This window comes from Zootermopsis nevadensis, unplaced genomic scaffold (genome assembly GCF_977971745.1).
Source record: "Zootermopsis nevadensis isolate Lab colony 2312 unplaced genomic scaffold, Znev_1.0 Znev_ptg000024l, whole genome shotgun sequence".
NCBI lineage: Eukaryota > Metazoa > Arthropoda > Insecta > Blattodea > Termopsidae > Zootermopsis > Zootermopsis nevadensis.
The window spans coordinates 12,122,833-12,141,991 of NW_028259156.1; the positions used below are offsets into that span (position 1 = coordinate 12,122,833).

A 19,159-nucleotide genomic window follows, 5' to 3' on the forward strand; every position below is an offset into this window, starting at 1 on the left:
AAAAACTGTCCCATGCATTTCGAACCAACAAAACAATAAATAAGGGTGAATATAAAATGTACTTTAAGTAACCAGATAATGTTAACAGGAAGGTAGTCGTGTAAGTAAATCAGTAATCGTAGAATTGCAGGAACACGAAATTTTCGACAAGTCCATTCATTCAGCGAGATAAGTTAACTAACAACAAAGTATACTGGAATCAGATTGATGAAAGAGTTAAAAATAACTGTTCGGAGCCAGCACAGTAGAATTTGTAGAGTGCATCATGTTCATTACTGAATAACGTTTGTTCCAATAATGTTTACCTTCCCTAACGTCGCAGTCTGCTGCATCAACGAACAGTAGCAAAAAAAGATAACGTTCACTAATGCCGAGAGAAACCGCTATTCCTTCATGATCCTCTCGCATTCCGAGCTAGCTACCGGCCAGCAGTCCGAGCGACCTAGGCCATGAAATATGTATGAAGGTTTTGCTAAGCACCTTCAGCCTCTTGGTCTCTTCCTCGGCTCTATACCTCGCAATGTAGACCTACTTGAGTGCTTGTCGAACAAACTGAGCGGGAGTTAAACAGTTCTGTACTGCAAAGTGGTAGCTTAGTGCAGTTTCAACAGACCGCAACATTGGGTATCCTTTCTCCCAGAGCGAGACGAAACACCTAAACAACCATCGGCAGTATTGCCACCCACACGCACACACATCAAGATTAAGACAGATCTGGAGAACTAGAGCGTCCCTCTGTGTAAAAAAATTCAAGTATTGGTACAACTGTTGAAAACACAAGTTTTGTTAGCTGTAAGCCGCCATAATACCACCTTAATACTCTGAAATGTAGGATTTATAAAGTTTATTCACTATCCGTAAAGGATGGTGAGGGAGTTAGTAAAAAATGTATGTGGCTTTTGTGGGGACAATCGGACGTGTTGTTCTGTACTGAAATCCGAAGTTACAGAGCCAATTTGAAGTGCAAGAAATGGCCTGCTTATCATGAAGAGTTCGCTTTATAGAAGGTAACTGTAACAAGATTCGAGTGAAATGGTAATACCCACAGTATGAAAAATTGATGATAGTCACAGACTGACAAAGGAGACCATTTTAATATATGTATCTGTGAACTGTAGGCATATGGTAAAAATATCCCCTATTCCAGTGAACAGGGGGTGCGTGACAAGCACCAATCATATTAGTTCAAAAAGAATGAACTACTAAACTACCAAATCACCAAAAGATTGATTATGGTCGTAACTTACAGAGGGTCGATCTCTGAACTTGGGAGAACGAAAATTTTACTAAAGAACACAAGGAAATAAGGCTCCTGTAAGTTCCTTAAGGGGTATCAGATTGTCACTTTGTGTATAACATTTATGTGTAGACCTAATAAAGGAAAAGGCGTATTAAATTTTGTTAATTCGTAATTACTTTTAATCACGACATATAATGAGTGTGTCACTTATAAGCAAGTAAAAAAAATTCCCGCGTTTTATGGAAGTTGAAATTTCCTTACAGTGTTTACACGAGCTCGTCAGTGAACTCTATCCTGAGCCAGATGAAACCAACCCGGATCCACTCTCTATTCATAAAGAACTATTTTAATATTATAATGCATACTATCCGAAGTGGCGCGCCGAGATGCCTTACTTTGTGTGATTACAGTATTAATTACCATTCTCACTGCCAACAGTACTAAGATACTGCACACTCGTATCAGATTTCACTACGCATGGCCGAGGAAATCGTAGAAGAATGCATCGTAATTACATACAAACAGAAATTAGTAATTACTGGCTTTCACGCTAATAGGCAGAACAGCAGCTTTTAATTAAATTTAAGTGTCTCCTATTATGAAAGCTAAACTGGATCGTAATATGCTTGCGTAAACAAGGTTAAAACTACATGTGCACAGATGTAATATTTATTTTGTTTGATAATTTGACAGGGATGAAGAAAGAAGTAACTGGGGCCTGATGAAACTTGAAGGATTTTTGAAAATGTTTTACATAAACACACACACAGGACTATATATAAATAATAAGCAAGTGCAGGTTGGTAGCTCGGTTGGCTGGTTTGAAAATATTATCTGTTAAGGTATTATGAGCATTATGAGATAATATTTATGAACGTGCGTGTTGTAAAACTGTTGCAATGTTAATGCTGTTAATGGATCTTGGGTCTTATGAAATAATATTTTGACTATACGCGTTTATTGCTTTACATTTTCCCGTCAATCTTGACGGTTAATTCACTAATGTTCACAGTTTCACATTCTGCGTATATCTATAACGTTTCTGGGAACTATCGTTTCAGTTAAACGTATTGCGTAAACGCATTCACAAATTGCAAGTGTGTACAAACGGCATCATGTACTTCAACGAATGGTTAGAGAAAAATAATATTTTGATATTAATGTTAAAATTACAACGAAGAAATTGATGAAGGAAATGATAATAGGCATTATAACTTTGTAATCATTACTACACACAAGATTAATTGAGATAAGCTGTGTACTTGAATAACAGATTTCCAGTAACAAGGCATGGAAAGAATCTCTATAAAATTTACTTGTAACTAGGAGTTACTTTAATACGTATTAATTCAATTTAAAACAAAGGGACTGTATGAATGTTCCTGTTTATAATAGTTGCTGATATCTGTTAATACTTCAGAGAAGGTAACATGGTTTCTATTAGCATTAAATTAAATTTGAATTTCCAGGCTTTCGAGGCAGCATTTTTCATTTTATTAGCATTTAACTACGTGAGAATGGAAGATGCATCGATATAATTAATTTGGAAGAAATTAGATGGGCTTAATAGGTATGATATACACATGCTCCTATCACACTGTGTTTTATTTCGGAGTCTCAGCAGGAAAACACATTGTGATGCACTCTCTTTATACTGAAGTCAAACATAAAAACCGGATATCACAAATCACTAGCGTATTTCGTTGTACGTAACATTGCTCATTTTCTTTACAAAAATAATACGTACCATACAATAAATAACACATACATGCTAGGCCCTGTTAACATGACAGCAATGGAATAAAGAGTTCTGTGTTAAAAGATTAATCGTTATTACTCAGAAGATTTGTTTTTTTCTTTGATACAATTTATAGTCTATTTACAGTAAACTGGCATTATCATGACAGCTAAACGTGGACCACTCTACAATAAAATAAGAGATTTATTTATTCGTATAACTGTTTCCTCTTTCTTGATATCACACTTATGTAAAATTGTCACATTCACAAGAGTAAATGGCATTTGTTTTCAAGATACTCAGCTTATTTAACGATCTGCATCATCTGCAAAGTAGGATAATATGACAACAAACTGAGCAGGGTGAAATGGTAACAAAAAATAACAATATGTTGCCCGCTGACATATTGTGCGTGGTCCGACTAAATTTCCTCCGAGGAAGAAAATAGATTCCATCCATTTCTTTTATGGTTTTATTATGTATATACATTTTACTCCACTCACGCCCCTAGTCTCAGTCCAGGGGAAGAAAGATAACAACGAAGAATCTCCATGCGGATTACCGACCCCTTAAGTTTCGATCCGAGCCTTAAGAATGTGAAGTATTTTGAAATAATTATTCTTAAATTCAAGGTTTTTGACATTAAGATTTGTTCCAAGGCTGACATACAGCAATTCAATTAATTTGTCTTTTATTACAGCGTCGAAGGCTCTTCATGCAAAGTGAACTGAATGGTCTTCCTTAACTTAGCTCACTACATCGTGGAATAAAGATACGTCTTTCCAAACTGCCCCATTCGAAAGAGTTATTTACTGTAATTCTTGAATGAAATTTTTTCAACACATTTTCACACAAAAATAAACTATTAATTACTTAGAAATTATATAATTTTCAGAATTTACATATTGCTAGGAATCAGTATTTCATTCAACTTATATATTCCGAAGTTAGGCTAGACACATATTAAAATATAGTTTGACGATTATGTAAGTGTACGTATTTGTTGTGTTACTAAACAGTATTCCTGCAATACGGTCTAAATAATAGTCGTTGCTGCGAAAGCTTGTCTTTCTAGCACATGTCACACATCTAACTTAAAAATGTAATCGGTTCATATATAAGTCCTGCTTTCATTAACACAGAAGAAACATATTTAAGAATTCAAGACACCAGAATAATTCCAAACGATTATGGTACCGCGGGCATCCGATAAAGATTACAGATGCAAAAGAAGAAAATGTAACAACGTGCTAAACTTGAAACTTATTATTTCTGGAGTATTTTACTAAATGCAGTCTACGTACAAATCCATTTCGCTGCAAATTAATTTTGTTAGGAAAGGAAGTCTCCCATTATTTCCAGAAGCAGACCATACTTAAGAAGTAGAATTTAAATGTATATGCAGATACAAATGATCAATCACCTGTCCTCTAATGATGTCTTCAAAAATACTTTTTGTCTTATAGGCCTTCTGTCAAAAGAAGCAACATCTAAAGGTAGTTACAAAGAAACGGAACTAATGAATGCTTTGTCTCATTAAGAAAATGACATTGTAACTATATTTATATACAGTTTTACCGGGAAAGATTTACGTAAATGTTCATTAGATAGAAGTCCGTCATATAGTGTTCTAAAATAAGTTTAAAGTTTTCTTCAAAACCGCTTTGTCGTAACTATTTAAATCGACTCAAGAACTAACCTATTTCCTCATAACAGCTTCACTCGGATAGTCACGAATAGTTCCGCGGCGAAACAGAAAATTTTAATATTGCGCAGATTGTATTTAAACATTTGTAAAGTAGAAGGCAGTTTACGCAACTAAATATTTGTAGTTCTGTGGGTATGCTTTAGCAAAATTCCTTTTACACATTATAAGTACGTCTGATAAACGGAGGGTTTTGGATAAAAAATAAGAAAACCAACATACGAGGTGCGATCAGAAAGTTTCAATACTGTGTCAATAGAGGGCGAACCGGATGTAGTACGAGCTTCTGCCGCTAAGAGGTTGGGCCTACATTCATAGTGAATCAATGTGCCAGCCGGCATCATCGAATTAGCATTTGTTTCTTAGTTACGGGTGTTTTGGTAGTGCATTACACCGACCCTCCTGCGATTTCGGAATGGCGTGTGCATCAAATTTTGCCAAAGACTCTCCAAAACGGCTACGGAAACCTATGAAATGCTAAAGCAAGCATTTGGGGAGTCCGCAATGGGTCGTGCACAAACTTTTGTGTGACATTCACGTTTTAAAAATGGCTGAACCTCTGTCGATGATGACGAGCGTTCTGGACGACCATCTTCGAGCACAACGCCCGAAAATGTTACGAAGATTCGGCAGGCCATTCACGAAGATCGACGTCGTACCATCAACGACTTGTGCGACATTGTTGGGATAGGCTATGGGACTTGTCAGCTGATTCTAAAGGAAGAACTCCACATGCGACGCATCGCAGCCAAGTTTGTGCCAAGGCTCCTGTCTGAGGACCAGAAGCAGAATCGACTTCTCGTTTGTCAGGAGCAAAAAGATCTTGCAAGAACCGACCCCAACTTCCTTTCTAAGCTCCGTGTGACTTCTTCCTCTTCCCAAAGATGAAAATTCAGCTAAAGGGAAGGATATTTGAGACGATAGAAGAGATTCAGGCAGAATCGCAGATGGTGCTTGACAGGGTGACACAGAAAGATTTCCAGGGATGTTTCCAGGCTTGGAAGCGGCGCTGGGATCGTTGTGTTCACTCCCAGGGGAACTACTTCGAGGGTGATGGATGAATTTAATACCTGAGATAAGAGTACGGGTTTTTATAGGCGCAGTCTGGAAACTTTCTGATCGCACCTCGTACTTAAATAATGTTTACTGCACTGAGAAAAATAATAGAAAATACAATTATCAGTACACACTTAATGTGGTCTACTCTATTATCGTATCCTTGCTTTAATGATATATAAATTCTTTCTGCAGTCGCTTTTAAGCTACAGTGAACAAGATTTAACCGGCGATTCATTCAAATACTTTGTAATTACACCACAGAACATAATACAGATGTTCCAGGTTTATAAATAGTGAAAAAACCCATTAAAATGTAAAAATGACTGTCAAGCGTGCGTAAAATTTGTTAAAGAATGGTAAAAATATCTACCATAATCATGTTTTCTATATCCTGCTGAAAAAAATATGTTTACATACTGGTCTTTACAAATTCAAGCATAATATAAATCTATATCTGTTAATAAATATTGACATATATACCTCACACTTAAAATTCTGATGAAAAGATATTATACAACACAGACGAAATACTGATTAATAATTTGGGGAGTGACAACCACTGTTTAGATATCTTTTGAAATTTAATGTATAACTGTTTTCGCCCAGAGTTAACTAAGATCCCACTTTCGGTAGGATAAACATCACCACGCTTTGATCCTGAACAGCACTAAGCTAGCTCAGAGTGAAGCACATATTCCCTGATTATCCTACAACGTGTCTATTGTTATTTGAAATGAAGCGAAATTCAAGTACTACAATGAATAATGAACCGAAGTCCATTGCAGTAAGTAATATTTCGTCAAATATCCTATTTATGACATAAACCTGCGTTCATGTTGGTTACGCACTGACATTTGCGGTCACTTGAACATGTACTTCATTCGAGAACGTGTGTGAGAGAGTGAGAGTGAGAGAGAGGTATAGGTCTAATAATTAATGCGGTATGTAGATTTTGTTTATTTTCAGTACAACGCAGCTCTGCACCAGCGGCAAAGTTTGCCGTGACGGACTACTCTAAAACATATGTACAGATTGTGTCAACATCTATCAGTCCGTGCATATGGTCACAATAAAATAGCGGGTGATGTGTACATATAGTTGTGATATCCAACTCCCTTTAGACACTTCCGTTATATTGTGTGCATTAATTTGTATCGGGCAGCTATCAATGCATTCAGGCTGAAACGCGATCCTTTTAATCACTCGCTAATGCCCCTTTCAACATTGGAAGAACTTAACATGGGATAATACAACCTATATTTTCCTCGTATGCAACAATGTCTGTTGATTAATTTACATCTACAATATATCAAGTAGACTATACAGATGTCTCACAAATCTGAAAAAGCAAACTTAAAGGTACGTACATACAACAGGATAGGTAGTGACAGTCTTAACATCTATTATGCAAACTTGTAACACTAAATCCTAGCCTTAGAAGCTGATGCTTCTCTAAGAGAACAAACGCACATCCCCACAACACTTTCTCTTCCAAAAATGAGTTATTATTATTATTATTTGGTGTTCTGTTTGATGACAGGTCCATATGAACAGGATCCTTCCATCCTTTTCTCGGACTGGGACCTGTTCATATACGTTCTTGGCAGATGATCCAGAAGTGGTTTGCCATTGCCTTCTTCTGTGTGTGAATGGAGTAATTGTTGGGATGCCACGGAGGAAAACTCCGTGTTGCCTAGACCACGGCCTTGCCCAACACAAGTTATAAATTCGGGCACCGCCGGGAATCGAACCCGAGACCCCAGGATTATAAGGCCAGCGTTCTAACCGCTAGACCCAAAAATGAGTATTGAAAATAAAATAGTTTCACGGCAAACACTCCGAAAACTGCTTTTCTTTAAACGCTTAAATTTATGTAGGAATTCTGGCAGGAACTATGCATTAATAACAACAATATTAACGATGCTGAAGTCTCTTTATGTAACTAAAGGTTCTGCAAAACATTATATTATACTGGCTTCAAAACAAAACAAATAATAATTATACGGAAGTTGCGTCATCATAAATAAATACTCAGGTCAACAAACGCTCTGAAGAATTGTCCAAATTAGTATAAATATTTACATATGTTTCAGGCAAACAGCACTCACAAATTGTTTTGATAAAATTCTCCACTTACTTGCTACGTTGTTACAATTTGATCATGAACAGAACTGAAGTGACCAAATGGCAGTTAATTCACTGTTTAAAGGGTCTAGTGCAAACTCAGTGCACTGAAAGTTCATACGGAAAAGGTTTAAAAGCGATTGACGGATACCACACGGTCAAACGCTGATGCTATTTCAATTATACACCTTGTTGAGTTAATCTGAATATTAATGGACTTCATAATTAGAGCTATGTATATTCATAGTTTTTAGTTTACCGCGACATGCATTTATAGGGTCTGCATGCATATTTTTAACTATCTTTAAATTTGATAACACAAACTCATAAAATGAATACTATCACACAGAACTTTGAGGACTCTCCATTTGCTATATTTTAATATTGCGTGAAACGAGAGAAGTACACAAATCATAAAGTTTATTTTTCTAAATTGTCTTTGTTCTGTGCACTTTCCCTTGCAGAAAGACAAGGACAATTAAACCTGCGGATTAGAAACGCTTATAAAACCATTCTTTCAATACCTTGTTCATATAGGATCTGCACCATAAGGTTCCAATTTGAAATTCAATTGCATTCCACTGGAAAAATCCCTTTGGTTCTGTGGATTAGATTCAGTAGCAGAATTGATGTCAGTTTGGAAACTCGCATTAAACTTGGATTATAGTGCAATGATCTGGACAATGCCATAAGAGGAAACAGATTGGGCAAAACTTTCACACGAGTGGGTCGGCTGCACAGGCAGTTCAATTAGAAACACGATCTTTCGAGCAAAGGTTTTCTAGAGTTTTCGAACATATAACACGGCAATGTGTAATCGGTTTTAAAGGAAAAAGTAGCGCTTAAATCGACCGTGATAACATTCGAATGCTTGAATTAAATTTTACATAACTTACATCAAATTTCGCGGTTAAGTGGTCCGCGCCCTGCTTCGTATTGGGAAGTTATCCAGTTCGAAATTCGTGCCGATGACTGGCTGTCCTGACGCAAATCGCGTAGTGTTCCTTAGTCGCTCTAGGCAAATGCTTGGGATTTACTGTAAACAGGCTCTGATCTTATCTTTCGACATCTTAAATCACCCCTAGAGAAATTTCTCTACAACTCCAAGCCAAATGAGTAGAATTGGAAATGTAACAAAAACAAACAAAAATGTAACCATCTGAAATCGAAGATTAGCTATATATATATATATATATATATATATATATATATATATATATATATATATATTTTTCATTAAGGTCAAATGGAAACCTTGATGACAACCTTACTGTGGACAAGCATGTCAAACTTGTAATTATTGTAACATTCTTCATGTTAAATATGTTTTAAAAAACCTGAAAGTCGTTGAGAAGATACTTTCAGATTCACAGAATTTATTTCGAGCATAACCATTTCTTCTTATTGCCTTCAAGTAATGAAATATGTATATATTTTTCAGGAAGTCGTACTTCTCGTAGCAAGAATGAATCGGACAGCGTCCGGCGTTACTCACATTCAAAGCAAGTTTTACCAGAAATGACCAAATACGAGATAAGTAAGCGGAATAAATATTTACCTCTAAAATAATTTTCGTTATTGTTTAACAAGGCAAATATAGAACTGAAATTATTTTAAGCGCGCAAATAAAGAGACAGCCCATAATAATGTTCTATCAGTGTTTCTTAAGAGTACGTTAGATAAATTATCATTAAGATTTGACAATCTTTCGAGTTAAAACATGCGACACTGGGACATACAGACAGGATTTTTCTGTCTAGACGATACCAAATGACGTACAGAAACGTCAGAAATTGGAAACAATAAACAAAACTCTGTTAACGCGAATGTTCTTTCCAATAGATGATCTGCCTCTATAACCTTATAGAAAATAATGATTTTAGAATTTTTGGAACAGACTAATCACATGTCTTAAAAGTATAATAGAGGGGCTACTCACCAACTGACGCTTTCAAGAGTGTTCGGATTCGCTTCGTAGGAACAGAACAAGAAGATGTCTGTGCTCTCGTTGACTGTCACATTCTCTGGGGTCACAGATACAATGGGCGGATCTGAAACAAAAATTTTGTTCTTATATCTCAGATTTACCCTATACATACGCTGCATGCACCTCGTTCGAATTATACTCTTTAACTCCATTAGTGCATTACAGAAATTTATAAGGAACTAATTTAATTCCATTTAATAACAACTTCCGAGAGAAAATAAAAGGCCTATCACTACTCTTTTACTTCTATGACGACTTCAGTCTATGATAGAGATAAAGTAGTTGAATTTTAACCCATTAAAAGTTCATATTGATGCGTTCTTTTAGTTTAAAGCATGCTGTAATATCACAACTACTATATCCTGTATTACAATGGTTCGTTCCGTGCAGCAGATATTTAAACAATGCAAAACAGGCAAAACATGACTCAAGAGCTAGAATGTCAGGGGGAAATACGTTGACATTGCAAGGAAGGGAAACACAAAAAAATCTAATATTGTGTTCGCTCTTCCGAAATCGCATCACGTAGCCTTATAATATGAAATATCTGCATGAAATCCTTCTCGCGTTATTTCCACAACAAGTAATCCCCCAAACGGGGAAAATTTTCAAAATGTTGACAATGCTTTACGCGTTCATTCCGTCCCGTAACATAACGGTTACTTCCCTAGGTTGCACGATACGTGTGAAATGAAAAGAGGTAACCGGAACTTTTAATCATGACGTTGGGCGGCGGTAGAATGGAAAAGAGGGGGAGGGGGTGCTTGTTCTCTAAAACATAGGCTACCGTTCCACCCTTCATCATTCCACTGCCTAGAAACCATGGCATGGATTTGAATGTGAAATGTGTCGGCGTGAAGAGAGGGGGGTCGCGGGGTTAGTGATGTCCTGCTATATAGGCCGTACCACGAGATTAAAACGGGGCCATATAAAATTTGAATTCAGTTTGTTTTACATATATGGCCTGGAACTCATCCCCAGAATGCATTACCTCATGTAAAGCACAGAGCATCAAGCATACGTTGTATTTACCGCAGGGTACAAATACATTGCAATCTAGCCACCGGCATCGTCCACAAGTTATCAGGTGTTCTTAAAGCTCCGCTGTTTAAGTCTGTCGCGTTTCTTGGAACAATGAAACTCATTTTTTTGGAAACTATTTTACACAGAAAATGATGAACACATATTACACCTGGCTGATACGTTTGAACTCCACGTTTTAGAAATAGATGGAAATGATACAATTACGTATTATGTTTGAACAATAGCTTAAAGGGAAATTACTTACTAATGAAAACGCGAAAATACCCTAAAAATATGACACTTTAAGAGCGAAATTTAAAGTTTTAATCCTGCCGGAAAAAGGATGTTGACAATAAATTAGTATTTAATTAACCAGTAACAATTCTAACCGTGTACAAACGTTCTATGATTATACGTTATCTCACACATTACGATAAAATAGTGGGTTCCACTACCCACTTTTGTGCATTTCTATCCTTCCTTTATCCTATAGTGCAGCCCCACTTAACTGCATGGGACGAGAACATACGTTCTATTTCGACACCAAAGAAAGGGAATTGAAAAAAGTTGACATAATGCATATGAGATGCAGGTCACGTTTTCAAATCAATGTGTATTGGTCCAGACCCGTTCCAAATATCAATGCAATTCTTTCTACAGCTAGTGCTTGCAGAAGCGAAGACAGCTACCTGTGGGATGGGGGAGGGGGTGAGAAGGTACGCGTCCCTTGGTGTCGTGCACTGAAAGCCATTTCCTGGGTTCCGTCTACTTTTCTCACAACACGCTACATTCCCGTTTCTGTGCGTGCAACCTAGTTTCATTGGCTAGGGTTCGTCTGTAATTTCAGTTTAACAATTTGTAAGAATATGGGTAAAAAGTGTAGATATTACTTAGCATTATTTGATCTATCAGTTCGGGGGAACTCGCACAAAATCTGTGTTAGCCACTGACGAACAAATTCTACCCTGTAAAACTTACAAACATACAAAACTGGACTATTTAGGATAAGACCTCAGAGGCTAAGGGTCTCTAGGAATACAAACGTGTGACGGAAAATAACATACCAATAACAGTCATTAACTTTATTGTAATGAACATAATTTATTCATTCTGGTGAAATTATACAATAGTTGGGAAGTTATGAAAACAGTAAAGAATGCACAGAATTTCGGCGTCGAAACCTCTCGGATAATGCCCCTTTGGAAGACCAAGAAATAAATGGGAGGACAACATTTAAGACTGCTATTAGGGAATTAGGTTTTGGTGATGAGAGGTGGATGAAGTGGTTTAGGATGACGTCCAATGATTGCAGGATTTTGTATAAGGAGCACTGAAATCTTGCTTTTTATTACCACACATTCAGGCAACTTATTAATGCAATTTAAAAACTTTTATTTGGTATCAGTAGACATTATACATATTATAAGAAATATCCGTCAGAATTAATGTTTTACTTATATGACAAATTTTAAATATCTCTGCTGTCAGCACTTCCTTCAAAACACGGAAGGAGACACAGCAGACCCATATTGTCCAGAACGTTAATCTATAGTCGGTTTTAGACTGAATACTAATATAGTGTGGAAACTTCTCTCTAATCTAAGTGATTTTCTGCCGAGTAAACGAGTAGGCAAAGTTTGCTTCGCTTTTCTAAATATATATCACACTACATAATAGACTACTGGCGTTCAGATAAATGTTTGTCGCTATAATACAAAATGAGTAAACGAGAATTCTATTCGACTGTTGCAGTGAACAAGACTTCATGGCATTTGCCGAAGGCAATAGGCTTACATTCACTGGCTGATGATAGTAAATGGCATCTAGAACGACAGATGTAACTGACAGTTCTAAACATTTTGTTATTCAACAAAGAATCAGCGGCTACGTTATAGCTCGATCTAAGAACACAAGGACTACTCAGTGCCGTAACACATACAAAGAGAACCAAATAGTCCAGAAATGTTGGTAATTACTTTAACGAAACTGTAGCCAAATTAACCTTATTTATGCCAGCAAATCTGTCCGTGACATTCGTCGAAGATTTCAACTTGGTATACATTGGAAATTACTGTTAATTGCTTTGTAGTATACAGGATTACAATTTCAAATGTTATGGGACACTAAGAGATGAAGTCTGAAGTCTGAGGTCAAAAGAAGTTTTTGGGTTACACTATCGATTCAGTGTAAAGTATGGTTGTGAATAGTTTAGAAATGCAAGGAAGATCAAGTATCTTAATTTTAGAGGCGCGACCCATATTTATTGAGAAGTGACTAAGAAAGCCACTTAACTGCTTATGTATCACCTGCATAATATTTTATTCAATATTGTTAACAACGACTATAAAGCTATACGGCAATTACTCTTTATTTAACCGGCATTTATAAGGCATTAAAATGCTTTGAATGTAAAGTTAGGTGTTCGAATTAATTTGATTCCAAACTCGGCACAATTAGAATTTGGTTGCAGTAATAATAACATACTTAGAAACATTCCTAACAATTTTAATAAGACTGAGGAATGCAAATATTCCATCAATTTGTAGAGGTATGTGATTCAGCATGAGAACTACCAGTAATGGGGCAGAAATTCTAACGGAAGCTTATGTGGATGGTTGTTATTTTGGAAATGTGCGGGCGTTAACACTTCTAGCATACTAGCAGATACCAACATGTTTTGAGTGCATGAAAAGAAACATGTTTCTTTTCACACTACTGCAAATGGATTTCTCGAGTAGAGGGAAGACAGTAAAGGATGAACGGACGAGGGTCAGGGACGACGGAATGGAAAAGTCCCCCCTCTCTCTCTCAGAAAATAAATAAGGAACAAGACATTTTGTATTCAGGGTTTCGTAATTCGGTTCCCGTTATTTTTTGGGCATTTTGAATCCCTGGAAACTTTCATGTCGCGAAGCAGCCTACATCAAATGAAGTAGTGTTAGGCTTGCAGCTACATATCTGTACAGGAGGATATAACAAACCTCCAAGTGTCGCTAACCTTTCACCCTAGTCTGTCATTGAAAATCACGTATTTTAATGTAAAACAAAGATTCGACATATTTCTTGTAGCCCTAAGCTGGTTATGATAACAGTACCATAATCTGTAAAAGAATAATCACATTTGACGGGAATATCTGCTTTCCGAAAAACCTTATTTTTACTTTTAAGCCAGTGAAAACAGAAATAATAACTAAGCGAAACCGCAGATCATTCACATTAGTAAAAATAAAGTCGTGCACAATCACCAAATAAATTTTGGAAGAGAATAGCAGTAATGGTAGTTATTAGAAAACACGGTTATTTAATAAAGAAGATCCATCAAGTACGATCAGTGGTATCTTTGACTTTTTATAAGCTCTGGACTCCTCATGAATACCTAACTTTTATTTATACCTTTATATCAGGTTAATGATTTTATTGATATAATATGACTAACCTAGACATGGGTTTATTAAAACCCAGCCAAAGACCCAAAAAGGCAGTCTAAATGTGTAAGCTGCTTTAAGCCGTAATTAAAGAGGCTCTTAAAATTCTCCTAATTAAAATAAAATCCAAGTGATTCAAAAATATTAAGTATACAGTACAGATTTTGATCGAAATCGATTAAGTGTGCCCCGTTGGATGTGGGAGCGGATTATGACGAAATTAACAATCGGTATTGAACATTTTGTTTCACAAACGAATACAAAATAGAATATAATAATACGTGTTTTAGAGTTAGCTCTTTTGGAAGTAGAATTTCTGATTGCGTAGTGGTGTTGTGTTACCAGTGTTAGTGTGTACAAAATTTAACAGGTCACTTCCATAAATAAGGTTCGTGTTTGCCTTGACCGACATTCAGATTAATACTAATCTAGTAACGAGCTGATTTGTGCGTAGGAATTCTGACCTTTCAAACACGCCTTACTGAATACACCCTAAATTGGAAGACATACAAAATGTGTTGAAAATCAGAACCACAGTCTATCTGACTGTTTCTCACTGCGAGAACGTTTCTTCTAAGAAATCAATGAGGAATTAAGCTGCCATAAAGCCCATAGGGCAGAGAATCACCTGTAATTACGAAGTTAATTTATTCCATGCAAATTATTATAGTACTTCAGAAACTTTCAATTGCTTACGAACTCAATATAGGCACGAGGTATCTTTCGGAAACAGTACAGTGCTCAAATGGTAAAAACGTTTAGAAGAAACACAGTGCCTGAAGATGGAAGCGATTCGTTTCTTCGAAAGGCCTGCATGACACAACAACCCAGAAGACCACCACAATCTGTGTGAAGATGAACCTGACCGGAGGGAGGGGGGGGGTGTCAGCAGCCCTGCAGTTTCAGACGTCTTCAGGGGCAATGTGAGATCACACGTCGTATACGTCACAGATTTACAGGTTTCTCTGGAGGAAGGGAAAGTATGTGAGCACCTTACTGTTGCGATTAAAATATATAACTACTAATAATTTTATAGTATTATACAAAATTTATTAACCCATTTAACCTGTTTAAACTAAGGTGCATCTAAATAACATTTACAAATTTAACTCCTACCTAAAATAAGGCTTCCACATTACGACAATCAGTTGGTTAATGCTGTTCAGATAACTAATAGTTTATTCTGAGAATTATACAAAACCATAAATAAACTGTACGGGCAAACAGTAGATTTACTTAAGGTTAAAACAGGCAGCACACATGGTTAGACTGGGTTTAAAAGGTTAATCGATTATTATGGATCTATAAAACGGTCTTTGTCATTTAACGTTCACACACTTCAGTCACTGTCGAGGCTAGTGACAAACCTGCACAAGTGGGAAAGTTCCGAGGTATCTTCCAACATACATTCACCGAATACGTCCTAATTACAGTACCAAACTTCTATTCCTTCACGCGAAGTTGCGGTGAGTTCGAAAACTAATTAAAATAATTTCTTTTCCAGTTCCTCCTCCCCTGTTTCCACCCACCCAAACGAAGATGAATCAGACCCCTTTTCAACCCACTTCGAGCAGTTTAAAATTACTTTCTTCTCTTGTAATTATCAAAGGGTCGTTTACCATTAATTATAATCTCTCCATGGCAAATTCATAATGATTAACAGTTGCAAGTTTAAGGCATGTTCCCACAGCCTTGTTGCTGATACAGTAAACTGAATAGATTTCTTTATAAAAATGCTAATCAACTCAAAATATGAACACTATTTTGTTCAAGTAGGACGGTTTCAGTTAAATGCACTTGGCAACAGTAAATATTCATTTATATATTTAAATATTTATTTTATTAATAGAAGTTTAAATTAATAACATCCTAATAAAAACTGGAATTGAAGGAGATTAATTTGGTATGAAGTAAGACCTTTTAAACTACCATATCCTTTCTTAAAACCTAAATACAATAAAAGGAATACAAAGGTTTGTGTCAGTGATCTGCTATCATAATGGAAGGACATTTCGTTGGTACTTTACGAAATGTTGGCTTTGTATTCGTCGATATTTAAGAATAAAGAAGGGAGAGGTAGCACATAACTGATCCGTTAAACAAAGCTAGACCTTACTGTTGGGTCCATAAAATATAGTAGGAGGAGAAAATTACATAATATAGAACTCTGTAAGTTATACTCTTTACAAATACTATTACAGTGAAGAAACCAAGGAAGAACTTTAGTACATAAAGCATATAATAAAGATGGTTGTAGAGAACTGTTTTTCAATTCTGCTCGATAATATGCAAGTTTGTATATTCACATAAACAGACAACGTGATAAAATCTATGAATTCAATTGCTTATTAAAGGTATCCACCGCAAAACTCACAGTTTAAACCAAGACCTACCTAAAATACAAGACATTTTCATTATGTGTTTAATGAAGTGTTTGTATATTATCGTGTACTGTAAGTTGTCTTATAATTTACTCCAAAATGAGAGATCTCTGTACCGTTGTTGCAACATTTCTCAAACTCAGACTCAGCAGACAAAACAAGTAAAAGAACAATTAATTTACCCTGGATAATACACATTTTTCTCTTATGTTCTAATTGCATAAAACATAACATCCTCAGTGTGACATACGAGCGCTCCACTTAATATTATGCTACTGAACGAGATTTATGTAAGTCTGTATAATTACTAGCCAGTTTCTTGCGGAAAATAATAACTCCATGTCCTAACAGATAAGGATAGTCGGTGCTAAAGGGTACTTGTTACATGAAAGATCTACGCTCTCTTACAGGATCAGGACCATTTTAAAAGCATAGAGAAGCTTTCCCGGGAAAGTATTACGCAATGCAATCATACGCAGACACCAATATAAATTCAAAACAGGGATGCAAAATTGTAGACAACGTCATGTTTTTGTAAGTTATTTTGTTTGCTGACGGCTTATACGTAACGAGTTTATGTTTCAGGGTTACCACCTTGTAAATATGAAAATCCGAGGCTTCAAAACAATTGTAGGGTCTGATCGAGAGGTCTATATTGCAGTAATTTAGTCCATACGCGTTCCTCCGCAAAGCAATAGAATCGATCCTGACGGTGTGGAAGTACCATACCGCTGAAATGAATCACAATAATATTCACAATCTATATTATAATTTATTTCCTTGTGGAAGCGTAGAATGATTTTCTGTGTCGTTTTGCTGCACCGCTGACCCCAGAAAGTCTGATAAAAATATTACAAACATACACATACACACACAAAGCCACAATATCTGGCTGACAGGGTCAAACTATTCGCGCGTCTCGATATGACTTTGAAATGAATTTTATCAGTAGACACAAAAAGGCTGAAAATTTGCCCTGCAACTGCACAGCATGGAGTCAGCTTATATTATATCATATAGGCATTATGGACCAACACCACCATTCTCATAATCTTGTGGATAACTACAGTAAGGCTGATATTATTAGAAGATTACAAAGGTTACAAGTAATCTAGCATGCAAGCTACCTTGTGGGCATTAAACTTGATTTATAACTGACATACATATAGTAAATAGCTGAAGTATGTTTTTTAAAGTTTGGTTTTTAAATTTAGTGTTATAAAAACCCAAACTACAATGTTGTATGAGAAATTAGTAAAACACTACACGCAGAATAGCACCAAACATTTTTTTTTAAGTTCTATCTTTTGCTTTGAATATACAAAATCAAAACTGAGTGTCAAAATATTTATAAATAAACTTTATTTAAACGAAATTGACGCATAAATATGATTCTATATAAGAGTGACGACACAAGTCAGTAGCTGCGAGTCGGGGCTTATAGGAGACAATGCGGAACAATCCTGCTAGGTTTTCCAACTGAAGACGCTTCCACACTACTCATGTTCGGGCTTACTCGTTGATGTTGACACTACAGGTGATTATTGCCGGGGTGTACAGACAGCTACTCTACCGATACTGTAGCGAAATCCTCGAGGAAACGGCTTCAGCTGATTGCGTTGTTTGGACTCGGGCTTGTGAAACCGTCCTCACGGGAACACGAGCCATAGAGTGGACATACAGTGGCAGCTCTGATACCGCCGACTGATACTCCCGATGACCACAAGAGACGACACCACGACCGCATCTTTCATTTGCAGCTCTGTCTATCCAAGTTATACGATGTACGAATGGATTTAAATCTTTCTATCAACCAGTAAATTGAACTATGATAAGGAGGTGCTTTTCCTCACTTTTATACAATGTTTTGTATTTTACAAAGGATAATATGCTTTTAAGAGACGCGTTTATCATTTAAATTGTTACAACAGTTTAAAGACACTCGGAACTAAAGGGTTTGAAAAATAATATACGCTCCAGAGTATGTTTTTATACTTTTAGAGGAACATAAAGTCGACAGTTTCAATGACAGAAAACTACAGCCAAGTGAACGGAGAAGTATATAACAAATCAAATTATCTTGTTTTGAAGAATAAAGGGAACCCATATGTAGCACTAGACCAGCTCCAATACTCCAAACCACAGCATGCAGCCAAGTGCTCATTTTAATACCTGGTGAAGTACCGAGTACCATATGACATCAATGACGTATATGCAGCGAGAAGCCAGAAACCACCCACTCTGTAATTTTACGCGTCTGCCTTAAAGCTCTTGACTAATGTTAAAGTAGATAATGAAAAATCTATTTTTGTTTCTCTAAAATCAAAAGATGTCTAACAATATTACATGTTTATTGGGAGTTTTAATTTTGAAAGTAACATCTAGTGTAATGATTTTGTTATATACTCTGAAGGCATCCATCTTTCGAAGAATAACATTTCCTAAACCACCAGTCTTAAAAGGATATGATAAAACTT

The 19,159-nt window shown here is 36.3% G+C and overlaps 1 protein-coding gene across 23 annotated transcripts in view; it reads right to left on the reverse strand.

Annotated features, from left to right (window-relative positions):
- The window catches only part of nrm (neuromusculin), a 590,496-nt gene that overhangs the window by 71,089 nt on the left and 500,248 nt on the right, over nt 1-19,159 (reverse strand). For all 23 annotated transcript variants that reach the window (XR_015536928.1, XR_015536927.1, XM_087355254.1 and 20 more), the window contains one exon: nt 9,806-9,917. Coding sequence is in view for 21 of the 23 variants with exons in the window: in XM_087355254.1 (XP_087211380.1) it covers nt 9,806-9,917 (112 nt within the window). In the remaining 2 variants the exon portion in view is untranslated. The remainder of the gene's footprint in view (nt 1-9,805; nt 9,918-19,159) is intronic.